General features: G+C 37.3%; 14 protein-coding genes across 14 annotated transcripts; 6 read left to right on the top strand and 8 right to left on the bottom strand.

The window, feature by feature from the left end:
• Nucleotides 1–143: 143 nt before the first annotated feature.
• C9374_003301 (uncharacterized protein) lies at nt 144–1,481 on the top strand (the record flags this gene model as incomplete). The annotated part of the gene is made up of 1 exon (XM_044692815.1): nt 144–1,481. The coding sequence occupies one exon, from the start codon at nt 144–146 to the stop codon at nt 1,479–1,481; it is 1,338 nt and encodes a 445-aa protein (XP_044549479.1).
• Nucleotides 1,482–1,641: 160 nt separating this feature from the next.
• Nucleotides 1,642–2,004, bottom strand: C9374_003300 (uncharacterized protein; the record flags this gene model as incomplete). The annotated part of the gene is made up of 2 exons (XM_044692814.1): nt 1,642–1,912; nt 1,967–2,004. 2 exons carry the CDS (start codon nt 2,002–2,004, stop codon nt 1,642–1,644), a joined length of 309 nt encoding a protein of 102 aa, XP_044549478.1.
• Nucleotides 2,005–2,035: 31 nt separating this feature from the next.
• C9374_003299 (uncharacterized protein) lies at nt 2,036–2,644 on the bottom strand (the record flags this gene model as incomplete). Its single annotated transcript, XM_044692811.1, has 1 exon — nt 2,036–2,644. The coding sequence occupies one exon, from the start codon at nt 2,642–2,644 to the stop codon at nt 2,036–2,038; it is 609 nt and encodes a 202-aa protein (XP_044549477.1).
• A 103-nt stretch (nt 2,645–2,747) lies between these two features.
• Nucleotides 2,748–4,330, top strand: C9374_003298 (uncharacterized protein; the record flags this gene model as incomplete). Its single annotated transcript, XM_044692810.1, has 2 exons — nt 2,748–3,147; nt 3,294–4,330. The coding sequence occupies 2 exons, from the start codon at nt 2,748–2,750 to the stop codon at nt 4,328–4,330; spliced, it is 1,437 nt and encodes a 478-aa protein (XP_044549476.1).
• An 85-nt stretch (nt 4,331–4,415) lies between these two features.
• Nucleotides 4,416–7,173, bottom strand: C9374_003297 (uncharacterized protein; the record flags this gene model as incomplete). The annotated part of the gene is made up of 4 exons (XM_044692809.1): nt 4,416–5,924; nt 5,992–6,269; nt 6,360–6,541; nt 6,716–7,173. The coding sequence occupies 4 exons, from the start codon at nt 7,171–7,173 to the stop codon at nt 4,416–4,418; spliced, it is 2,427 nt and encodes an 808-aa protein (XP_044549475.1).
• A 159-nt stretch (nt 7,174–7,332) lies between these two features.
• On the bottom strand, nt 7,333–10,211 carry C9374_003296 (uncharacterized protein; the record flags this gene model as incomplete). Its single annotated transcript, XM_044692808.1, has 7 exons — nt 7,333–7,465; nt 7,541–8,478; nt 8,536–8,622; nt 8,685–9,210; nt 9,271–9,698; nt 9,754–9,933; nt 10,089–10,211. 7 exons carry the CDS (start codon nt 10,209–10,211, stop codon nt 7,333–7,335), a joined length of 2,415 nt encoding a protein of 804 aa, XP_044549474.1.
• Nucleotides 10,212–10,968: 757 nt separating this feature from the next.
• C9374_003295 (uncharacterized protein) lies at nt 10,969–13,128 on the top strand (the record flags this gene model as incomplete). Its single annotated transcript, XM_044692807.1, has 1 exon — nt 10,969–13,128. The coding sequence occupies one exon, from the start codon at nt 10,969–10,971 to the stop codon at nt 13,126–13,128; it is 2,160 nt and encodes a 719-aa protein (XP_044549473.1).
• A 7-nt stretch (nt 13,129–13,135) lies between these two features.
• C9374_003294 (uncharacterized protein) lies at nt 13,136–13,760 on the bottom strand (the record flags this gene model as incomplete). Its single annotated transcript, XM_044692806.1, has 2 exons — nt 13,136–13,417; nt 13,599–13,760. 2 exons carry the CDS (start codon nt 13,758–13,760, stop codon nt 13,136–13,138), a joined length of 444 nt encoding a protein of 147 aa, XP_044549472.1.
• A 188-nt stretch (nt 13,761–13,948) lies between these two features.
• On the top strand, nt 13,949–15,652 carry C9374_003293 (uncharacterized protein; the record flags this gene model as incomplete). Its single annotated transcript, XM_044692805.1, has 1 exon — nt 13,949–15,652. The coding sequence occupies one exon, from the start codon at nt 13,949–13,951 to the stop codon at nt 15,650–15,652; it is 1,704 nt and encodes a 567-aa protein (XP_044549471.1).
• Nucleotides 15,653–15,714: 62 nt separating this feature from the next.
• On the bottom strand, nt 15,715–17,376 carry C9374_003292 (uncharacterized protein; the record flags this gene model as incomplete). Its single annotated transcript, XM_044692804.1, has 1 exon — nt 15,715–17,376. The coding sequence occupies one exon, from the start codon at nt 17,374–17,376 to the stop codon at nt 15,715–15,717; it is 1,662 nt and encodes a 553-aa protein (XP_044549470.1).
• An 810-nt stretch (nt 17,377–18,186) lies between these two features.
• Nucleotides 18,187–20,565, top strand: C9374_003291 (uncharacterized protein; the record flags this gene model as incomplete). Its single annotated transcript, XM_044692803.1, has 1 exon — nt 18,187–20,565. The coding sequence occupies one exon, from the start codon at nt 18,187–18,189 to the stop codon at nt 20,563–20,565; it is 2,379 nt and encodes a 792-aa protein (XP_044549469.1).
• A 131-nt stretch (nt 20,566–20,696) lies between these two features.
• Nucleotides 20,697–22,058, top strand: C9374_003290 (uncharacterized protein; the record flags this gene model as incomplete). Its single annotated transcript, XM_044692802.1, has 1 exon — nt 20,697–22,058. The coding sequence occupies one exon, from the start codon at nt 20,697–20,699 to the stop codon at nt 22,056–22,058; it is 1,362 nt and encodes a 453-aa protein (XP_044549468.1).
• A 98-nt stretch (nt 22,059–22,156) lies between these two features.
• On the bottom strand, nt 22,157–24,016 carry C9374_003289 (uncharacterized protein; the record flags this gene model as incomplete). Its single annotated transcript, XM_044692800.1, has 1 exon — nt 22,157–24,016. The coding sequence occupies one exon, from the start codon at nt 24,014–24,016 to the stop codon at nt 22,157–22,159; it is 1,860 nt and encodes a 619-aa protein (XP_044549467.1).
• A 172-nt stretch (nt 24,017–24,188) lies between these two features.
• C9374_003288 (uncharacterized protein) lies at nt 24,189–25,217 on the bottom strand (the record flags this gene model as incomplete). Its single annotated transcript, XM_044692799.1, has 1 exon — nt 24,189–25,217. The coding sequence occupies one exon, from the start codon at nt 25,215–25,217 to the stop codon at nt 24,189–24,191; it is 1,029 nt and encodes a 342-aa protein (XP_044549466.1).
• Between the last annotated feature and the right edge of the window lie 12 nt (nt 25,218–25,229).

Here is a 25,229-nt window from a genome sequence, read left to right as displayed (position 1 = left end):
GCTCTTGCAGACTAAGCCCATCCTTCGAGCCCAATCCCAAATTCCTAACCCAACAAAAAATATTGTTGTTTGTGTAACGGTTAACAATTTTCTATTACAACACCATCAGCAAACGAATTTATTCATCAACAGCCTCATAATAGATGCCTCCTGTATTCAAAGGGCTGAAGAGAAAGTCCAAAACAACACAGAAGAGGAAAGCATCAAGCAGCAACAAGAATGCTGAATCATCAAGACAATCCGCAGGTGAAGAGGAATCACCAAAAGTTGGTGCAAGCACTTCATCATCATCAGCAGAACCACAAGAACCTCTTTCACCCGTACTCGGATTGCAAGCTTTGAAAAATCCCTTCCCAGCTGCTGATCAAGCCGATCAAAATGATGAAATTTTGGATCGTGATTTATTACAAACACAACAAGATGATCATGAGGATGCAGAATTGACTCACCCACCAAGAACTAGAAAAAGAAAAAAGAAAGTTGCATCGAGCGATGATGAAAACGATCAAGATTATGCACCAGAAGAGGAAAATGAGGAAGGTGAAGAAGAACAAGATGAGTCTGCTGCAAAAACTCCAAAGCGAAAAGCATATCTTCCAACAACCTCTGCCTATCGTGTTCCAGTGATTGAAGACGAAAGTGACAGAGTCACATCTCCACCAAGCTCGCGAAAGAGAGCCAAGAACTTTACTGCTGATGAAGATCGACTTGTGAAACGTGTTGTTCTTGATATGTATGACGGTGTTCCCGAAGCTGTAAACATGCAAGTTTTCGAACTGATGTCAAGAATATTGGATGGTAGAGAAGGACAAGCTAAAAGCATAAAAAAACATTATTATAGAGCAGGTGCTTATTTACAAACTGAGACAGAATTAAGGGAAACAGAGGAAGAAGACAATGCAAAGTTACTTCCATTTAAAGATGAGATTTTGAAGCTCAAAGAAATTATTGCTGAAGAAAGAGAGGTAGAAGCTCAACGTAAACGAGCAGCTCAGTTGCGTGATATACATAGATTAAGCAATGAGATTGACGCTTTTAATGCAAGACATTCTCCCAAACGAACTCCTAAAAAATCGCCTGGAAAAACAAGTCGCTCTTCAACTCCTAGAAAATCTCCAAAATCATCGACGCCCACGAGACAGCGTGCAAGCTCTTCGAGTAGCAGAGAAAAAGACGAAGAAACCATATATGCCGAAAAGCTAATTGAAAAATTGGCATCAGAAACACAAAAATCAACAGATCTCGTTGCTCATGCTCTCTATGCCTGCAGTGGAGATCCAAAACTTGCTGCCCGTTTATTGGATGAATCTGCAGAGCTCACAGAGAATGAAAAAAACAGGATATGGACCCAAGAAGAGGATAAAGTTCTGACCATGAAAGGACGACCACTTAAGGCTCTTATAGACTTGAAAGGCGAAGACCTTGTTCAAGCCAGATTGGCGTGGTTGGAAAGTGCAGAATATGGAGAAGTTGAATATTAGGCCATTCTAAATTTGTCAATGTTATTGATCTAGGCTTTGTAAAATAATCCATGCAGTACGTTGTAAAATGAGGATTTAGTTCATTCCTTCATGTGTTGTTTTTCTTTAGAAACTATTTGAATGTAAAATGAAACTAATTTTGTGATTAAATGTTAACAGATTATTTCTGATCTTCGTTGTTTTGAAATAGACTATTTTCCAAACGGTGAGCAGAATATCTCTTATCAAGTGTACGATACTTTTTTAATCTCACCAAAGCCTCTACTTCTTTTAAAACATATTCTCCTCTTGCAAGTTGATTTTTAAATTCTTCTTCACCCATATCGGATTTTGCTTTATTTGCAAGAAATGCTTTCTTTAAACGAGCTTTGAGTACTTGTGGGTTTTCTTCTCCTGGATAGTGGGGAATCATTGTTAGAAATCGTTTGTATCTAGAAGTACACGGTCGTCATTAACTCGGAGCATACGAATGGGCTGAAACGTACAAGTTGATGGCTTGTTGACGCAGTTGTTGGTTTTGCATTTTTAAATAGGTTCGGAAATGCCCAGTCTTGTTAATCATCCCATGATGACTGTGTCTTTGGTACATTGTCAAAGTCTACTTGTTTATCATACACGTAACCTGCATCGCCTGGTTTGAGTTGTTTGAAATTTTCATCCATTCTTGCTTTCACCCTCTTGAGTGATTGATCATCTAGTTTGTTAAGATCCTGTCCTTTAAAATCATCTTCGTCGTCATCAAACTGCTCGAAATCTTCTTCTTCAATATCTTCCTCTTCGAGTACTTCTGTAAGTTTTTGTTTTTCATTGTTGTTGACTGTATTTGATTTGTTGGGCTGAGATTGTTGTTCTGGTGGAAGAAAAGATTTTGTTGTATGGTCTACCAATTGCCGGACCATCTTTTCTATTTGATGATCTGGAATATGATCAAAAAGCACATGATGATGTTTAAATAATACATTTTGTTTTATATTTTCCACAATTTCCTCTTCATCCAGCTCGGGATAATTCTTTACTATATAATCTTCCAGATACACTCTCCGATGCCTCAATTCCTTCTTTCCCTTATTATTGATCTTTGTATATTCCACCACGAGAGCACATTGCTTTTTTCGAATGCCAATTCGCAACACATTATCCACACTGGTGGTGTTGGTTACCATTTTTTTAAATTTGAGTCATCGTTATTTGTAATTATTTTTGGCGGTAAATCTCAAAACATAGAGTTAAATTATTATTTTTAATGAAACATTAAATATTAAAAAAATGAATGATCATGAAATTATGGTTGATGAAAATTCCATGCAAGACGATGACGAGGAACCTGTTTCACCCATCACGGTTTCATCATCATCATCATCAACATGTTCTCATCATCATGATGATTTCGTGTATGATCATCAAATCCATGTACAACCAACAACAAATGATGACAACAATGACGAAACGGATCATTTAATTATTCCTCCGGTATTGGAATTTGGATCGTTGATTCCTGGTATTCCGAAGGATGCTTCTTCACTGTGGACTGAAAAGTATATCTACGATATTGGAATCATTTATAGAAAAATGATGATTCAAGTGGATGCACATCGATTTGAGAGAAATTTTAAACTTGCTCATGATGAATTGATTAAAGCTATTAATTTATTTCCATATCAGCCAGGTAGGTGTTATGGCGAGTGGAATAGCAAAGAGTAGTGTTGTGTATGAATGTTCATGAATAATATTTAATACTTGGGTTAAATAATTTTTCAATATTCGTATTTATTTGGATTGTCAATAATCAACTCAAACGCTTGAAATCATTAGAGGCCTATTATAAAAGGGCTTTAATTTATTTCCAAACAAACAATCCAAAAGAAATGCAACGAGCAATTAATATTACTAAATTTGTTTGCAGAGGCCATCCATTTTGGTCTCTTTTGTGTGAAGGGTACACGTGTGAAGTGGAACAAAACTTTACAAAATCTCGTGAACTCTATGACCAAGCTTATCATGTACCAAAAGAACGAATTTTGACTTTTTACGAAAATACTTTCAATGTTTCGAAGCAATGTGCAACCTCTCTCTATGATTTATTTGACGTTTTTTCACCGTTTTTTGCAATATTTAACGAGGGTTGTGTAATGATGGATTTACAAATTGAAAAAGAGGCTATTAACACATTTCAGAGCGCTATCGATTTTCTGGAAAATAGTGCTAAAAACAATGTCTTTCATTTTCTTTCTGAACCTCAGATATCCAAACTGATTTCGATGGGAAAAGCACTGTGTTTTAATAACATGGGTTGTTGTGCTTTGCAATTTTCAACAGATCATGAAGCTCTGAAGTATTTATGTAAAGGCATTGAATACAGCCGAAAATATGTGTTAGTTTATGAAAATAGAATGAATCTCTTTAGCAAGCTTACAATGTATGCCTCGGCTGTTAAAGATTGCGATACGGTCTTGTCATTTGCCAAAAACCCAGATACTTTGGAAAAGATGCACGCAGAAAGGGTTGTCAATATTCACCGATGGATTCAACACGATGCAGAAAGTTGTAACTATACTTATAAGGACCTTGATCAACTCGTAGCTGAATTACTGAACAAGTATCCTAAAAATCATGTACTCTATTTGACTAAGGCACTCATTGCTGTAACGTTGGACGAAGCCGTTCAAGTTTTAACAGAAGGTATTAACATGATTGACACCCCTGCTGTGGACAGCATGTTCAAACTGGCTTCTTTATTGGATTTTAGATCGTCCATGTTCGAAGGTATGGGTGAAACAAGAAAGAGCAACAATGACATGAGAGCTGTTAACCGAATAGGGAACCTTCAGCTCCCTTGCAGAATCGAGTAAAAACACGTGATCGAAATTGAAATTATATTTTCAACAAGGTTTTATTTGCTCTTGTATTCTTGAATTTAAGTGCACCTAATTAATACTATTTTTGCGAAAGCAATGACACAATCTGGAAAGCACATGCTGCAATTTTTGCGTTGGGATTTGCAGTCTTTTGTGTAAACACTTGTTGCTGTTGCTTGGCTACAGCCCTCACAGATTCACTCGCTCCAGTTAATAAGGTTCCAACAGCTACTAGCAGATCATATAAAATATTTGGATCGGATTCATTTGGAATAGCTTGACAACTTAATGCTAAAAGTTTCTCTTTGAGAGCATCTGATTGTGTGTTGGTGTATAAGGAAACAGCAGTGTTCAGTAAAAAGTATGAATAAGCAGCTCTCATATTTGCATTATCCAATTCTACCATTTTCGATGCATTGTCCACAACAATTTGTGCATGTTTAGAAATAATGAACTTGAGTTGAGAAGTGTGGAACATGTTGGCAAGGGCTCTGAAAGCAAGCATCTTCAATGCAGAGTACGTTGTGGTTGGGTTAAAGCATAATGTGACCAACTTGGTGAGGATGTTCGATCCATTCTTGTATTGCTCTGAGTAGTAATTAGCAGCAGGATTAGTGAGAATCAATAATCTGAAAAGATCCACACCAGGGAATATCTTATCAATGGGCCACTGAAGAATCTTCTCTACCACTGCAATGTGGGTGGTGGTCACTTTCTCACCTTGACCTGCCTTGAGAGTGGAGCAAAGTTGAGAAAGTGATCCTGCTTCCTCAGTACTGAGTGCGAGTGAGCTATTTTCAGAATTCTTAATGACATCATTAAATTCGTTCAGTTTACGTAAAATACCGTCATAGTTGGCCTGATCGAATATTTTAACATTACCAGGAAAGTGTTTGACATTCTTTTGTCTTTCTCTTTCTTCCAACTCTTTTTGATATTGTTGTTGTTCTTGGGCAAAAGGAGAGCTTACTGGAGTTGTGTCCTTTTTAGTTTGAGTTCCGGGACGTTTAGCAACAAATGTCTCTCTCTGATGTCCAGTGAATGGATCACCAGTCATAAACTGAGGTGGAATTTCTTCATGTGTATCAGTGTTATCCATGATGAATTTTGCAATTTGATCCAAATAATTTTGAGAAAGCTCATTATCCCAAATAAATTGTTGAGCAGCAAAATATGGATTATCTCCCTTGTTGTATGGCAATTTAAAGTTTTTCAGACCACTTCCATGTTCCAATTCTACATCAAATACATAGTCATACATTTTACCATTGTGGTATGTTTTTTGTGCAAATCCGTCTCCGACACCAGGTCCCTCTGTCACTTCACCAACTCGTTCCCACTTTTGTTGAGCTGCGCTCCATGAATAAGCTTCTGGAATGCCATTATTGTTGACAAGCTTAATTTCTCCATCACTACTTCCTTTTGTCGAGTTTAAGACAAGTTCTGAAGGTAACTTGGTTGGATCGACTCCGCTCTTCTTGATCTTGGAGTTTGCAATATTGTCATTAAACGCTTGAATAATTTCTGGATTAGCTGCCTTTTCTGCTCTTCTTGTAAACACTCGAGCAACTCCATCGGAACAAGCAGTCTGTAAATTCAGATTAATAGCAAAGTATTTAGCAAAAATAAAGAAAACAACGAGATAAAAAACATACAGCAATGTCGCCATTTGGAAGAGCAGCCACTTGCCAAACACATCCTGGATGTTCGATGGTTTGAACGAGACTACCATGGTTCCAAACTTTCACAGTTTTATCCTCACTGGCAGTCAACATTTCTCCTGATGAAGTCAGATCAACAGAGTATACCAATGTATTATGGGCTTGTATTTGTCCAATACAGTCACCTTGTAAGGTCCAAGTTTTGACTGTACCATCATTGGAAGCAGAAATAAAGCCAATGTTTGGCAATTCTTTCAAGGATCTCACACAAGCTAGTGTTTGACATGTTTAAGATTAATGGTAAAAAATCGTTGTTGAGACAATTCAATCCATTTGTTCCAATATTGTGAACAACAACTTACAACTATGTGCGGCATCAATTGTACGAATGTTTTTGCCATGCTCCCAAAATTTGATGCTTCCATCTCCACTTCCTGTTATAATCAAACCATTTGAAACTGCCAATACACACAAAACATTTTGTTGGTGTCCTTTCAAGTCAAACACAGGTGCATCATTTCCTACATTCCAACATTTTGCAGTCCTATATGATATTTTGACATTAAATGACACAAAAGATCATTGTTGATTTTTGTGTCATCACAATCATTACATTGTCATCATTGGAAAATCAAATAATTTTTCATCATGATGTAAGATGACAACACAATCATTCAAATAAAATCAATACTACACAATATATTGCCACCACACTTACTTATCCCATGATCCCGAAATGATCAAGCCAGTGTATTTATCAACAGTCAAACAACTGACAGCATTGGAATGAGCATCTGTAAATCTCTTCACCGGACTACCATCCACCAAATTCCAAACAATCAATGATTTATCATGGGATCCAGAAACAGCAAAGTGATCCGAAAGAAAATCAACGGATGTTATAAACTTCTCATGACCAACCATTGTTAATGTACATTGGTATTCGCTTTGTTTCTTTGCTTTGAGTAACTCTTCTCCATCAAACATGGTATTCTCAAAATTAGCTTGCTCTTCCCGATAGTTAGGATTTGGAGCAAATGTCTTTACAGTACAATCCAAAGATCCTGTAATGATACCTCCATCAACAAGAGGATTGGCACACACAGTACGACACTGATCAATATGACCCTTGCATTCGGCACGAAGAATAAAGTTAATGTTGTTATTATTGGACATTTTTTTTAAAGATGATCTTGGATCTATTTTTACAAGTTCAAATCCTTCTTTCGTGAAATGATGTTTTGGGAAGTGGCACTATTGAATAAAAAAATAATTAATATTAATTCAATATGTACAGAGAAGTGGTATTGAATGGTGAATGAAAACAAATTTATTTCAGTGCTTGGATTGGGAAGAGGTACTTCGAGGAATGGAATGAGCATTCACAGAGAGGGAGGAGGTCGATTTACTTTTAGCTTTCGATTGATCAACGTTGGAAGTGGCCGTAGCACTCCTTGATGTTGTGGAGCTATTAAATAAATAGAAATAAATATTAAGGTCAATTAGACAAAATAATAATACAACAAGAATGACAATCACATACCTTTGATTTCTGGAAATGGTATTTCCACTCTTTGGTTTCACAGATGAGGATGAATAAGGTGTGGGTGATGGAGAAGGAGATTTGGATTTTGGAGGATTAGAAGAAGGATTGGTAATGTTAGGTTTCAAAGCGTTGGGAATGGATTTTCTTCTCATGGATGAGATGGATGTTGAAGGAGGAGAAACTTGAGTTGGAGAGGATGTATTGGAGCTGTATGTGTTCGATACAGAGGTCATGTATTCTCGATCGGTCCATTCTGTCTCTTCCTTCTCCTTTTTCTTGTCTGCAATCTCGTCTGCACTTTGAAGGTTGAGTCTGAAACCTCGATTGGTTTCAGTTTCAATGGTGTGAAGAATGTTTCGTGCAGTCATGGCTGCTTCCTTAACATCTTTGTCTTTATCCAAGCTCAAATAGGAGAGTTTTTCCTTAATTTTAGCAAGTAGAATGACATCATCGGGCAGTGTCAAGGTTTTCTTCAGCTCTGGAAGCATGAAACAAAATCGTCTTCGTACATTTGGGACTTTGTCCTTTTCCATTTTCATGACGTTTTCGAATAAGAGCTCTTTTGAAAATTTTTTGCTATAATGCTCCATGATTGGAATACATAAATCAAAAAACATCATTCGATTGGAATACGATCTGCTGCTGATAAGATCTTTGATCAAGCTCGATAAAATATCTTTTTGTCTTGGTAAGCTTTGAAGTCCTCTTGTCACAATCACGAGAGACGTTGCAGCTTGGATTTTTACAGGTTGTGCAACTCCCTCAAATATTTGTTTTTTAAGAATGGGAATGAATGTGTCAATAATTTGCTCTCTCGAAAAATATAAATGAAAATATTGAAAATGAGAAAAATAGTTTTCCAATCGTCTCCAATCGTTTTGAACTCCACTGTGGTAGTTGTTGATGGAACTGATCACATTAGTAAAAAAGGAATCCTGTTTAAGATCATAGTGGGCATGGTTAAAGACCTGGTCTCACTTATTTTCACTTACCGAAGTTTTTGCTAAAGCTGTTTTGAAGCATGTCAAAATGGTGTTCAAGTTTTGTACAATTTTGTCTCTCACTTCCATATTTGTGTCCTAATAAGGATGAATGGTATTGGGAATTCAAATTGTTGTATGAATTAATCCTGGATACTTACAGAAAGAAGGGAAAAGAAAAGGTTTTTGAGCAGTTTGGCTGTTCCATCCTCTGATAACAGCTTAACTATCTCATGAAAACCAGAAGCTATTCTCTTCCTAACAGTCCCACTGGGATCCTCACAACATGCCACCATACTGTTATGCAAACATTTTTCATACCTCTTGGATCCTACACACTTAACAATGGCAGGAAAATTGAAAGCGCAAAATTCCCGAATTTCTTGAGAATTATCTTTCGAAGCAGAAACAAAAAAGTTGACAAAACATGATATTTGATCTTCTTCCTTAATTTGTAGGTAGTAGAATATTTCTCCAAGTCTCTCAACCAGTATTCTGTACAAATCACTTGGGGGTGACTTGATCCAATTCAAATAATATTGTTGAATTTGATCTGCTCTATATTTTTCGTCGAAAAAGCTAAGCATGTTTGTTAGAGTTTCCAGTGCTGCCTGTCTCACCAGCTTGGTTTCATCTTTAACAAGTTGTATTAATTCAGGCATCAAATATTGTTTGGATTTTTCAGGACTGTGAAATATGTTGGGAACGTTTTAAAAACACGAACGAGTCGCCATTGGATGAACTTACCCTAATCCCTTTGATAAATTAATAATTTCTTGTGCCATTGTCTTTCTCACCGAGAATGAAGTGTCTTGGCAAAGATCTAATGACTTTTGAAGATACAATTGCTTGATTGTTTGAAAAGGTAGACGTTTAGAAAGAGAGCCCAACAGCTTGGAACAAAAACACCTGTTGCTTTCTGTTTCAGATAAACTTCCCTTTTGAATGGCAAAAGGAATAATTTCATTTTCCAAAAGTGACGTAGACATAAAGTCTACGGCAGAAATTAATACATCCTGCCATACAGATGCCACATGCTCTCCTGAATTATTTATCATTGATTGTATGAGAGCAAACACTTCTTTCATATTTTCTGGAGGGAGTAGTGGGAAGCATGGAACCAAATAGTCTCCAATCATTATTTGTGTTTCTTCATCTTCTTTTCCGATTTTATCCTGCAGTTGTTGGGAACAGCTGTCAGACCACATCAAACGAAGAAAAATAACCTACCGAGAAGAGTGTGACTATTTTTGAGATGGCTTTTTGTTGATGTCTTTGGAAGAGAGAGGGCAAGTTTTCGAGCACGGAACACTTTTGTACGGAAGTTCCTTTCGTGAGCAAATATTCAGCTCGTTCCACCTCTCCAAGATTTTCATCGACAAGATACCGTTCTAGAAGTTGTCCTTTTTTCTATCGATTTAGAGAAGATGATGTTGTTGATGGTTGATGGAATTGAACGATCGAATACAACAATGATCGTCGAACCAAAATCCGATTCAATTGTCATAAAATTTCATAAGGCTTCATCATCCTCTTTTCCAAAAACATTTTCTCATACAACTTACCTGAGCGTTCTTCCTAATCTCTGTAAGAGGAACCTCTGAAACTGAAGGCAACAACGATGAACTCAACTCGGGAAACGATAGCTGAATATGAGGAAGAGACACCTGCGTTTCATTATTCATCATTTTTTTTACTTGTACCACCCTCAATCATGCGAGCAAAAAAGGAATCTTAATCTCTCTCGTAATTCAACCGAAAAACCATCACCAATGGTTCATGAGGATACACAACCAGCAAGGACCAAACGTGTTTACATTCATTACAACACGGGCTGACAGCGCCTGCATCTCTCTCAAAATATAATCGTTTCTAAGGCACTATACATACATTGTTATTACCAGAGAAGACAATGCAATGACTATATAATCGCGCAACAATGCACTCTGAATAGATGATTGCCATTTCAGACCATCTGACCGCGCTTTGCTTTCTCTACTGTAAAAGATGCAATTGGGAAGGAGCGATTACCGAATTTGCAAAAATTCAACAACCTGTGAGCAGTGATGTGAGTCAAGCACATAGTCAGTCTAGTTATACTGTGTTTTGAACCATGGACCCGAAGGTCTATTCAGTAGCAACCATTCAACAGTTTGATGTCATCATTTTCGTCGTGCAAGAGGATGAGACTCTTTCGAGCCGTCGTTAGCAACTTTTTGGCTTCGCTTTATGGGCTCGTGGGCCAAATCAAAAAAAATACTGCTTGCGTTGTGGTTCTCATCAAATTTGGTGCTCCAATTTTCAATCGCTAAAGAAATACCGTTTGAAGCAAGCGCCTTTATCTCGCCAGAGCATTTCTCTGCAAAAAGACTACTGTACATCTCACCATCAACCTTAAACTTAAAAAATTGCAGATATAACCTTCCGCTTGCTCTGGGAACGATCATGAGCGAAGACCACGAAGAACGATTATCAACACCCTCAATTTTGGAAAATAACAACAAACATATGATGGATAGTGATATTAGCCCTCTTACGTCAATCGGAAAAGAGCAAAATAATAGTCCATTGATGGAGAATTCTTGTGTGCCTTCTCCCATTGCTTCTAGATTGGGAGAACAAGATGAGGCAAATAATGTACCTAAGGAACACTGTCCGATTCCGACTCCAGCAGCATCAAGAAAAAACACAGACCACAATGAAGATCCAACAAGAGAAGACCTTCTCAAGACAAGATCTGTTCCTTCTATTGTGCCCAAGCTTTCTTTAAGCAACTTGAAACAACACACTTCTTCACCCGCTCTTAGACCGAGTAGCGCAAGCAAGGGATTGAATCGGTCCATAGAAAAACAAAACTCAGACCGTATTAATAGAAACATTTCACAAAGCCCTTCACTAGACTCTTGCAAGCGACCTTTAACAAATAGATCCAAGCAAAGCGCTTCACCTGTAACGCCAACCCGAAAAAGCCTCACTGTATTTTCCCCAAAAATTTGCTCTTCAGCAAGCAGTTTGTTATCAACCAATAGAAGATCGCAATCCAGAGAACGGATAGCAAAACTCTTTACGCCTCCAAGTTCTAAGGGCTTTTCTAGTGCATTTTCAGACCTCACTGATTTTGTCGAAATTAACAGAAACTTGGAATCAATGGGTATGAAATTTGTAGATTATGGAGAAAAAAAGAGCTTGGAAAATTTTGATGAACACTCAAAGGAGAAAATATTGCTCACTTCTCCAAGATCAATTGAGGCTTGTTTACGCACTGGAATAGCACCAACAGAACTCATTTACAAAGATGAGTCTGAATTCTATTCAAAAGGAGCAACTACTGACATTGTGAAAATGAGATGGACACACTACGAATCAAGAAGAAAAGAAAAATTGCAATCGGTCAGGGAAGAACGACATAAAATTGCGATTGAGGACGCTGATGCTGGCGACTGCATTCTCAATGGAGATAATACTGTCGTCGATGAAACATTTGGAGTGCTCCTTGAAGAGCAAAAGAAATATGAACAACAGTTCAATAACAACAAATCATATGTTGAACATCTGATTAATTACGAAATTGAATCAAAACGGAAACAACAAGAGAAAGAGAAAAAACTAAAATTGAGAGAGGAAAAAATAGAAATGGAAAAGCAGAAACGAATGGAAAGGCAACAAGAAATCATAAGAAAAAGAGACCAAAATGATTTTGAAAGACAACAGGAGCTTGAAAAACAACGAAACGATCGTCGAGCAAAAGAAATTGAACGACAAAAAGAAGTGGAAGAGCGAGAAAACGCCAGGACAAGACAGGTAGAAGATAGATTCAGGGAACTACAGGTGAAAACGGACTTTCTGAAAATGAGGAAAACAGAAAAAATTAAACAAACACTCATGAGAGATGAAGAACTTCAAAAAGCAAAAGAGCAGAGCCTTCTTGAAAAGCAAGAGAATTTCGAAAAGAAGATTAAGGACATTGAAATGTTGAAAGAAAAAACAATTAGGCAGACAAAGGAAATTGCTCTTTTAAAGGACATGAAAATTCGGGAAACAAAAATGAAAAGTGATCGAATCGAGCAAGCACGAGTTTCCAAGGTTCTGGACAAACTCAACAGTAACGAAGATCAGCTGAAAAAGTTTGAACACGAGAAATCGTTGTTGATGCAAAAAAAGAAAATTGAGGAACAAAATAAGGAGCTCCACAGAATGGATGTGATTCAAAAGAGCAAGGAAGAAATGGAAAAAAAGGTTGAAAAGATAATACTCAAACAACAAAAGGACGAAATGATGAATGCAGAAATGATTGAAAAAGCAAGAAGTGAAGCTTTACGAAAATTGGAAGAGCAGAGGTTGAAAGAAATTGACAAGCAAGAGAACGTGGAACGAGCAAAGCGAGTGGAGCAATTTAAAAAGCTACAAACCATGACCCTTATCGAGGACAAGAAGAAAAAGGTAGACCTTATTGAACAAGCCAAACAAGAATTGCAAGAAAAAAAGCATTTACAAAAAACTCTTCTCAAAAGAAGTCGACAACTTCTACAACGAGTTGTTAATCCAGATTCTGTTAATGCTGAAGAAATTATAGAGACCATTATTTCACCACGATCTCGCAAGTAAAATAAACTTATTGTTTTGCAATTTTGATTGCTGCAACACGCATAGCATCCAATCGGTCCAGGTCATTAAAGTTGTCAATACGACCACCTTTCTCGTCATCCTTTGCGTTCCACAAGATGAATGTTGGAATTGACTTGACACGTAAATCGGGATGAGTTCTGTATGGATATTGTGGATTTCCCTTGTATTCTGATCTTTCAACAAGTGCTTTCACAAGAATGGTCTTGAGTCCTTTCTTCTTGCATTCTCTATCAACTTCAGGAAGGAAATCTTCAGTAACAATTGGTTCCTAGTTAATTGTTGTTGGAAATTACAACCACCAGATTGTCAGTGAGGTATTGTATCCATCCAAGAATTCAAATAAACAAACACCATACATATGGAGATGATCATCATGACGTCAAGGTAACAATATTATGAAATATTTAGACATGATGATTCAAAATCAATATTAATCACCCTGTACATACAGAAACCACACAATCTGGACACCAACTCTTTCCGGTGCTTGTATCCTTCTTACCAGTTACATAGACAAAAACCAAAGCACCGGGGTTATTGTTCACTTGAGATTGAACAGTCGAGTCGAATTGAGCAGGAGTTTCAACAATCACTTCTTCAAAGGCAGACATTTTTTTGTGAGGAGAATCCATCAACTCCGAACAATAAGACGCCTTGAAAGTGTCAGCCAACCAATGATATCCTCTTGATTGACGATTAAACCATTGATTACTTAAAACCTTTAACGCCTTGGAATATTGAACGATTGAACCTGAGAACAACTCAGGTTCAATCGTTCGAAAAATTAAATTTAAAAAAAATGTCTTCATTGTTCGCCTCGCTTCCTCCTCCAAAACATTCCAACCACGCGTTGATGTTGGACAAGGAACAAAATGGTGATGAAGAAATTTCCATCATGATGAAGAAATCAACATTGAATCATAACTCTCGTGTAAAATTAAATCAACAATCAGCAATCCCGAAATATGGAGAACGAGAATATTCGGATTGGATACCATCCACTGAAGCAGATTTTGATGATGGAGGAGCCTATCCGGAAATTCATGTTTCTCAATTTCCATTGAATATGGGTCGTAAATCAGAGTATCGGAATGCTTCTGGAAATGTCCTTTCTGTGCAAGTTGACGCGAACGGTAATGTGAATTTTGATAAGATTGTTACTCAAGGAATGAGAAAGGGTGCCCTAGCTTTCACCAAATTCTCGGACATGATCGAAGCAGATGTTGATGACGATGAGTTGGCAAAACCATCATCCGATCAATCAGCTACTAATTTATTAGAAACAAAAAAAGCGATCGAGCAAAAATTGAATATTAAAATAAGCTCGGCCCACATCGGAGAAGGTATTAGCCGATCCGTTGCGGCTGCTAGCGAGAACAAAATTGAGAAGAGACAATTCTTTAGATACAAGCCAAGAGGAGGTACTGATGCGGATATTAAATTCATCCAAATTGAAGAAGCACCCACTGATCCTGTGGAGCCTGCCAAATTTCACATCAAAAAGATGCCCAACGGGCCTCCATCACCTCCTGCTACAGTCATGCATTCTGAAGCAAAAAAGTTAACAAAAGTTGATCAAGCCAATTGGGATATTCCTCCATGTGTGTCAAATTACACAAACAGAAAGGGTATTATCATTCCACTGGATAAGAGAATTCTAGCAGATGGAAGAAACTTGCAACAGATAACAATTAATTCTAAGTTTGCGGATTTTACAGGTTCTCTCAATTTGGCTGAACATAATGCAAGACTGGAAATTAAAGAGAGGGCTGAAATGCAACGAAAAATCGCAGAAATGGAACAAGAACGGGAGTTACAACAAACTAGAGAATTGGCAAATCGTGCCAAGCAATTGCACAAAGACTTGAAGTCAAAAGAGGAACGAGCTAGGTCCAGAACTGTTGATAGAAGAGCTACCTCTTCAGAAGGAAGAGAGGTTTCAGAGAGAGTGAACTTTAATCAACCTCAAAAAACTGCCTATAGTGCTGGCGAAGTTCAAATCGATAGTAGAGTACTCAATCGGTCATCTTCAGCCATGACAGACACATCAAAATTCGACGACGAAGACTACAACGTGTATGATACAGCTTTATTTGGTGAAACTAATACTGGAAAATTATATAATCCTAACAAGGAAAGAATACGAATGTTCCAAGAGTTGGACGAGAGTGTAAATATGAAAGACAAGTTTGAAACTGATGAAGAACCATCCTCCAGAAACGCATCAAGAAGACAACCAGGTCCCGTTGTTTTCCAAAAAGAAGTTTCAGCCTCCAGTAGCAACACAAGAAATACCGAAGCAGCATCTAGTGAGCCCTCTAAGGAAGATGATGATCCATTCGGCTTCTCCAAGTTTTTAACAGATACAAAGAAACGAAAAACGTTCGACCATATTGGCCAGAAAGGATTCATGTCGGCAACTGCTGGAAGTAGCTCTATCAACCCAGAAGACTATCGTGGTAGCAAAAAGAAAAAGATGGAGTTCACTAAAAGCAAGGAGTAATACTAGTACATTGTGACACTCGAATACATGTCTCCAACTAAGCATTGTCTTCAACCTTTGGATTATTTCAAATTGAATGTACGTATTGTTGCTTCTGACTTGTTCTTTTTCAAGGTTCTTGAACTGAATTTTCGTAAAACATCCATAACAATTGCATTAACATCATCCACATTCTTTCTAGATCCTTTGGTGTTGATATATTCCTTTACCATGTTGTGCACATTGAGCAACATTTTCTGATCTCCATACATGTCCACATATCTGCCATACATGAGTTCATCACTCTTAGTGTCTACTGCCGAGTATTCTTTATATTCGTCGTTTTGAGAGCCAAAGGCAAATGAATCAAGCTTGACATAATCTCTTAGAGCTTCAATTTGCCTTTGAGTTTCTACGGCATTAGAAATCTTTTCGACAAACGAAGAATTGGTTGTTCGTTTCACCTCCTGATTTTGCTTACTCGTGGGACTGTGCCTTTCTGCAGCAGAGTTAAACGTGACTGTTGTGGAAAAGTTTGTGGACGGACATGCTGAATTGGATGGAATACTTGGCGATTGATAGACAAGTGGAGATGAAACCAAACGCATTGGACTTGCGCTCCTCAATGAATCTCCATTGGGCACGGGTGTTGCAGATCTGTAGGAATCCTCCAATTGCTGTTGTTGCTGAGATTGATTTGAAAATGAAAGACGTCGAGAACGGTTATTCTCAGGTTCCTCTTCGATCGATGGAGCTTGGAATGTACTTCTCTTTCTGGCTGAACATAAACTTGGTTTTCTGAATGGAGAGGAATCAAGATCCGGAGATATTAGCAAGGAAGGGTGAATATTCAAGGCAGTAGGAGTATTTGAAGTTGGACTCTGAACCATTATAGATCGAGGTCCAATCAATGGGTCGTTTCCATGATTCACGTGATTTGGGTTGGAGGTTAACAAAGCAGAGGTGGAAGTAGTGGTCCTTAATGGGTTCTTTACATTCTGATGATCCATCTGGTTTGAATCAGAACCAAAAGAGGGAGGCATCACGGGTGAAGAATTTGAATTTCGTGATTGTTGCTGAGAAGGATGATTCCTTAATTGTATAATTCCAAGAGTTGAATGCATTCTGTTAAACTTGGGATGTTTGTGTGTCTGTGAGGGAGTCGGTGAGTTTGAGATGGCATGATTATTGCTGATCAAAGACGAAGAAGGTGCATTGGTATTGAAAATAGAATTTCCATTCACGCTGATGGAAGCATGGAAAGGAGATGGAGAGTTCTCGGATAGAGGCGAGGTGGAACCATTACTAAGACTCGAAGATGCCTTTGCTGGTGAAAGAGAAGGAAGACGACTCGTAGAGGGTCGTCGAGAAGTATCCGTAAACATGGTCGATGAATCGTTGATTTCTTTATGTCGTACGATACTGCTTCTTCGAACAATCAAATTGGTATTGCCTTTATGAATCGGAGAAGAAGAAGTATTGTTATTACTGTTGAGGTTATTACTATTGAGCATCAAGGTCGAGTTCGTGGGGGATAAGAGATTTCCATGAGGATGGTTCAAATAATGATTGTTATTGGTATTGTTGTTATTGTTGTTACTATGGTTACTGGAGGATGAGAAGGTACGATGATGATGAAGAGTACTTCTCTGAGGTCGAACCGACGAGCCTGCCGTACCAGTACTCGACGTAGTTGAAGAATGATGAAAAGGTGTTGAAGCATAACCAGAATTGGTAGAATTCATATCTTACTTCCAAATGATCCATTAAGATGATGATGAACAGTTTTGCTAAAGGGCGTCTAGATGCTGTGAGTATTACTACCACAAGAATATTCAACGAATATTGACCTAGCAGATTCACACACTCAATATATTGATGATAGTTAGTATGTTCAATGCGTACGAACGAACAAATGGAAGATGTGGCTCAACACAACCAACGAACAAGCATTAAGGACTTTTTTTTGGGTGTTTCTTGATAAATGCACGACAGGTTTGAAAATGGAAGTCTTTGTTGCCATCGAATACCAAAACAATACAACCAGACAAAATCGTGTTATAGTTTTTAAGGAAATAACTTGAGTAGAACAGCAAGTTAATATTGTATTAAATGTCATCTCCAATCAAGATAGGTCCATCTTGTCCTACTCAAATACTAAATTTTTTAAAATGAAACCAAAAGTTGGACCGAATATTCTTCAAATAAGGGAAAATGTCATTTCCATCATATTCGACTTGATGGAATTGTTGCTTTTTGGATGATGACAAACTTACGCAAAGAAATGAACTGGTTTCGGGTTGATTCTCCTTCTACTTGTTCTCTTCGTTTCATCCCATCTTGTTTACAACGTGTAACTTCCCTTCGCTTTTCTTTGGAGGGTCATCTGCGGAAATCAGAACGTGTGTACCTAAGGATTATGAGACCTGACTTGTCTTGCCAACATGATTTTGTTTTTTTGAGTTGGTGCTGGCGTATATTTGTGGGAATCTTCATCTTGCACATAAAAAAATTCCCCGCCAAAAAATATCGTTAAATTTTAACACTTAAAAAAAATGCTCCAACAACAACTCAACCTAGATCCTTCATCCACCGCAACAACAGTCGAAGACTTTGTCGTTCACGAAGACACACCCATCGTTTACGGACCCACCGATGACATTTTCAATAACCACATGGCTCAAACCTTCTTCTATCCTCCTTCTCCAAAACCTTTCAATGAACCATCCGAACCATCTTCTCTTGAAGACTCTTCTAACGCAAAGAAGAGAAAACTCTCCATGATGATGACGAAAAACACCATATCCCAACAAGATCAAGAGAATACGATCAATCATTCATCACGATTGAGCATTTCAAATATGAATCATCACTCTCTGAATGTTTCGAATTGCTCCTCATCGACCAATGGCGGCCATCGTCGATTAAGCCTCGCTTCACGAAAGAGCCTCTCACGACGTGCATCCATTTCCTCTAACCAATCTAGTGTACAAAACCTCTCGTCTTTATCCTCAAATTCTAAACCAAAGGCGAAACCTTCTCTTCCCAATTCACGTAGTCATACTACTCAAAAAGAATCCAACCACTCTTCGAAAAAGAATTCAACTCTAGAAACAACTAGTCGTTCAACACCATCTCCAACAGGTTTGGATGCACAACAAGAGCTCAATAATTCCACTCATTCTTCACAATCATCACACTCTTCGTCAGAGGCTGAGAAGATTGCTCAACAACAACTTCAACTGTTCCAAGAACAAATGTTCTTTATGGAACAAGGTATTTTGGAGAGAGATCGAATCTTGGCAGAGTTGCAACAAGAGAATCAATACCTCAGAGAAGCTATTAATCAAATGAACAATGCCACTCAGGACGTGTTAAAACAGAAAGCATTGTTGGAAAAGGAAAAGAAAAAGAATCATTACCTTGCCGAAAATACAGAACTCAAGAAAAAACATGCAAAACTCGAAGAAAGGATCAAAAAACTCACTGCAGAAAAGTCAGATCTCTCTAAAAACTATCAAACACTCGATAAGGAGGTTAAGGAGTTGAAAAAGAAGAGCATGAAGTATGATGCTCATCAAGAGAAGATTATGAATCAAAACAAACTGTTGAAAGATGTAGAAAAGCTCACCTCTGAATTGGAAGACATTAAAAGGATGCTTGAAACTGAACAACAGACAGCAAACAAATACAGAGAACTAAACGAACAGCTTACAAGAGAAGTTGAAGAAAAGAAGACTCATCTGTCCGCATTCATTGTAGAGTATCAAACAGCCACGAATCATGTCAAAATGTTGGAATCTACAGTGGAACAGCTTGACACTCAAAACAAACAATTAATTTCTGAAATTGACCACAAACAAGCTGATATTAATCAATTAAGCGAAGAGGTGTCCAAAGTACAAGAGATTTCCTCCATTTGCAAGTCACAGCTGGAAGAAAAGACAATACTCATTGAGAATATGACACGTGACATTAATCATGTGACAACCAAGTTAGAAACTACTTTCCAACAATATGAAGAAGCACAAACGAGAGTCAAGGATTTGACTGAAGAACTCGAGCAAACACAAGATCAACTTCAAACAGCCATTCGAGACAATCAAGAAAAACAAACTCAAATTAATATTTACGAAGAGGAAATCAAACGACTCAAGAACAAGGAAGATGAACTCTCTATATTACAAACAGTCTTGATGAGTGAGAAACAACAAAACTCTGATCTTAAAGAATCAAATCAAAAACTCAATTCCTTAATTGACACTTACAAACTCAAAAACGATCAACTCGAATCCACTGCTCAACAACTCCGACATGAAATTCAAGAGTTAAACTTATCTATTGAACAATTAATATCCAAACCAGTTCCACAAACCAATACCTATGCTCTGGACGAGAAGATCTCCTCTCTCGAAACAGAAATTGATCTTTTAAAGAGTAAACTCGAGAAGAGTGACACAAAGAACAAGAAACATGAATCAACCATTGAACATCTCACCAAACAAAACGAATTCCTAAAAAGCAGTGTTGACGATATGAAATTACTCAAAGACAAGATTGAACAATTAGAATCCTCCAATGTACTTCTCAAACGAGCCAATGAAAATTATCATGCCATGATTTATGAACAAAAGAGGCCATCCAACATGCAACAACATGCAGCCATCACTCAGGAACAATTAAACGCACTTTTGGAAACGATTGAAGAAAGCAAGGCCAAGATGGAACAATTAACAGAAGAAAATTTACAATGTAAAAGTGAATTACTACGTTTTGAACAAGATTTTGCAGAAATGGAGAAACATTTACGAGAATTGGAAGATGAAAAACATGAGCTCATTAAGAATACGTATAATAAGGATGTGTTGAAATTGGAAAAGGAAAATCTTGATTTGAGAAAGTACAAGAATCTCTATCTTCAACATCAACAATAAATTATTCAACTAGGAGTGGTATTAGTAGTCATATGACCCAACTCACACCATGATCAAGTCAGAGTTTCAACATTTTAAAATATTTTCATCAAGATTTTGATGTTATTGTTGTTTGGAAAGTTTGAAAAAAAATGCTTCGAAATTCGTTGAGCAAAGTTTCATCCAATGTAAAAGCGAAATGGATGTGTGCGTCCTCGTCTGCATCAGCGACATCATCATTGTCTGCATCTAAATTTCGTCTTGTTGTGTTGCAATCCATCATCGGAGGCATGAGTAGAAATTTCTCGTCCATGAATTCAAGAGCATCAGGCATAGCTTCATTCATAAAGGACAATAAATTGAATGATGATCAAAAAAAGCAGCTCAATGCTCTTCTTACATCATCAGAATTAGGAGGAAATGTCTTAAAGTATAAATTAAATGAATTGAATATTAATTATTCAAATTCGGAAATGGGAAGCAGGAATCATATTGTTGCTGGTGTAGATGAAAATGGAAATGTTCTTGGATTTGATCATGTTACTTTGGACTCGTTGTGGGTGAAGAGATCGGAGACTTCAACACTCACAGATCCATCGACTTTGGAACAAATTCCTCTTGTCAAGAGAAACGTTACAGTAAGCCTTGGACGAGATGAAGCCATCGAGAGGGAGTTGGTTCAAGAGAGTAAAAAAGATACAGATCTTGTGTTTGCAAGAGGTGACTCCAAATATGGAATTACTCTTTCATTTGTGGAAGAAGGTGATTCAAATACTGCTGCCATTAATCAAGCGATGGGAATGGAGATTGTTGGTACTTTTGGTTGTGTTTTTTCCCACTCTTCAAATGTTGAATATGACAAGAGAGTTGTGGCTGTCATTGAAGGGCATACTTCCTTACAACAAGAAGTTGTTGGAGTTTTACAAGAAGAATATTCGCAGTATCAAGTATTGGATGGATCTTTTTGTAATTTCAAAGAAGCAAAAACCGTGTATCAAAGACCAGAATCTGGAAATTACTTTGTGATTTATAAGGAAGGTCAAATTGTGGCAGGAGCAAAATTTGTGGCACCTCAAGATTTGAACATTTTGAATTGTGGTGATGTAACTCTTGATCGTGTTATGGCATTTTCACAAGTATTCGGTTTCCAACGAACTCACTATTCCAAAAACAGTTTTAGAAGTCTTAAATTTGATCATTTATACGCCAAATCAGGCCATGAAGACGATTTGTGGACATTGATGAGAGTTGTCGCTTCTCGTTTCAGCCCCAATCTTCATTGGATTCAAATTGTTGGTGATGCACGTGACTCTAATTGGCTCAGATATTTGGGAATTAAAAACTCAGACAACAAGAATCAACAACCTTCCAACAAATTCTTGGGAACCTTTGGATTTTATAACCCAAAAAGATTTGAAGTTCATGCCAAAACATACTCGGTTGAATCAGCGATTGCAGACAAGATTAAGACTGGACCTCTAATGTTTCCATCTGATGTGGCCTTATTGAAATAAATGTATACTTTGCTGTGCAACGACCACATGCAACGCCAAGACAAAGCAAGAGATGTCAAGGCAAATTCAAACTCGTTTACTCAATGTGGAATGATAGTCTACTGGTCATCGATCCAGTCGTCACCAAAAAAGAGTTTCCTTAGACCTACAACTTTTTTCTTGTCGAATGTTTCTAGAAGAGTGCGGTGTGTGGAAATCCAAACCTGATCTTCAGTTTCAATGAAATGAGGAGTTTCTTCCATTTCTTCCTTGTCATCTTTTTCGTTTGTTGAATTTGTACGAGATGACACTTCTTTTTGGATCTCTACCAGTGTTTGCCTAATGTCATCATTTTCCAATTGCATTGCTTTTTTCATGACTTCATCTTGCTCACTATTTTCATGATTTTGATTCATACGAAGAGACAATGGAAAGAGTCGATGAATGGTTTCTATCAACACAATTAATCCTTCTTTTTCCTTCTGTGTTCTGGATAATTGGTAATAATCTCGGCTCCCTCCCAAATAATTGCTGAACTCAAATGATCCAAGAGGGAAAGCCCGTTCTAGCACTAGTAACAATAAACTTCTTGCGTTTGGAACCTGAAGCATAGCCAGCATATGATTTTGAACATGATGACGCACAAACGCTGCACGCGATCCATAATTTTCCTGTTTTTGGAAATCATAACACCAATCCAAGAACTTGGCCAGTACTAGGAATCGTCTGAACACAATCAATTCCATTGCAAAATCATGACAATTCAAATCACATAGAAATTTGGAATCCAATGTTAAACATTTCAACATGAGTCCATGTTGGAAATTTTTCTTGGCAGACTCAAAGAATGGCCATGAAAACTCCTGAAATAATACTGGAGAACGAGCCAATAATGCTTTTTTCCAGTTCACTGACATCTTCTTCACTATTTCTGGTAATACTTTCTTTCTTTCTTTTGCGTTCATCCACAATAGAATATCAATCGTTTGATGGGAATCTCCCACGAGACTAAAATCTGTCAAAATGAGATTTTTCCCTTTTTTAAAACTCCACAATCTTTGGAGTAAATCCATTTCATTACAATACAAGTCGTATACACCTTCACAAACTCGAAGGAAATCCTCATTCGAAATTTCAAATAATTGAGGATTTCGTAACAAGTTTAAAATTACTTGTTTGTTGTACATGCTACCATTGGAAACTACATGATTCTTAAAATCTTCGCACCAGGGTTGAATGGCTGGATGGCTCATTAGATTTCTAAATATTTCGGGAGAAACAATCTCAGAGTAGTAAAAGTAACTGAATACTTTGGAAAGATCATGCCAAGAAAATCGATGAGGATCATCAAGATCATTGGTATCATGATTCTGAAAGGGAGTTTGGAGTAGGAGATGCAACGATGAAAATACAATTCTTGGTTCTTGTAATTTGAATCCGTGATACATGATTTGTAATAAATCGTCCTTGATCAAAATCAAACAAGGCTTTACTTTCCGTCCCGATGAATTGGACAATGACCCATCGATGGAGTATGTAACTGTATAGTTACTGCAGCTGCCTAATGATTCTAATATTGAGATCAAACACAATTGATAGCTTTCAGGGTTTTTGAGGCAAAGTTGAAGGCCTCTCGGAGAGTAATATGGAGCCAGTGCCGAGTATTGAATCACTACTTGATATAAAAAACGGCCTGATTGCATACATTGATACAATTCAGAAGGAGAGAGAAATTTCAAAACTTCAAAACACATATCGGGAGTGAGAGTGAGTGGAGTGCGTTTCGGAAAGATTAACAACCAAAAAGACTTGATACATTCAGACAAGTATTGAATGGAATGTAGCAAATAGGAGAGAAGATTACTGAAACATGTTTGAATAAAAGTAAAGTAGTTGGTGTTTAAAGAAGAAGGATCATGAACGAATGTACAAGAGTTGGTGCTGCTGAGTGGTTGGGTGGTGTGTAGGAGTTGGGACATTTTTTTTGCACACACAGATCTATTTCAGGTTTGGACTGACACGATTTGTTTGGGAATTCGTTGAATGATGGAAGGGTATTAATTTTAGTGTCATGAGTGCTTTTGAAGTGTCAAGAACAATATGGAGAGTCACATTCTTGATTGTGTGACAGCGTGGATTGGAATGAAAATTCTATGGCCTCAATAATTCTTGAATTTCTCTTCGTGTCGATTTTTGATAAGGTTTCATTTGTGAATTGTCTAATATGTTTTTGTCTGCCCCTACTTGTATCAAATATTTGCATACATGAACTAAATTCTTAGAAGATGCAATATGAAGGCAAGTATATCCATCTCTATCTTGTATATTCACGTCAATCTTCAAAATTTCTACAATGTATTGCAAGCATTCCATGCTGTTTCGTGAGGTAGCAATATGTGCAATATTTTGATGGTAACTAGATTCTCTCACCAACAAATGTGAAGTCTTGTCTGTGGTTTGAGGATTTTCTTCTCCCTGTGGTGAGATTAAATGTTCACACATGAATTTCAAAATATTCACTCGGTTATGAAAGGCTAGAGAATGTATCAAGTGAAACCCTCGTATTTTTGTAATGAAAAGGTTCGGAAGCGAAGGTATTGAGTATTTTCTCACTTTCTCATACAAGGTCAGTAATTCTTTTGCCATCACACTATTATCTGAAGGCGATGAAATGAGGTCATGAATCAAACTGTTGAAAAATTCGTTATTTGCCTCTTGTTCTCTCACAACATCAGTATACATGTATGTAGAGACCAATACTAGAGGTCTTTCATAATCATTTCGAATACATCCTATTAAATGTTTTTTAAAACCCCATTTCTTTAACAAATTCATCTTCTTCAACTCGAGAATAACATCAATTTCAATAAACTCCTCATCTTGATCCGCGTTTTCATTGCAATTGGTACTCATTAAAATTTTTCCATCATATTCATTGATCTGGTTTACGAATTCGGTCGTTATTCTTTTTAATTTACGTTGTTTACTCAAATTATTCAGTACCAATTGAATATGAAATGTTTCATCATTCAAAATAATTCTTGCAAATTCTTTACAGGTGAGCAACACACTGGTGAATAAATTTTCAGGAGGAATAAATTCTAAAATATATTCATACAAATCAAATGAAAGTCCTTCTATTCGTGGAATCGGAATGGTACAATCTGAATTTATTTCCATCGTTCATCACGA

Source organism: Naegleria lovaniensis, assembly GCF_003324165.1.
Source record: "Naegleria lovaniensis strain ATCC 30569 chromosome Unknown tig019, whole genome shotgun sequence".
In the NCBI taxonomy this organism is placed as follows: domain Eukaryota; phylum Heterolobosea; class Eutetramitea; order Acrasida; family Naegleriidae; genus Naegleria; species Naegleria lovaniensis.
Note: the sequence above shows the minus strand (reverse complement) of the source record. Positions and strands in the feature narration are given on the sequence as shown.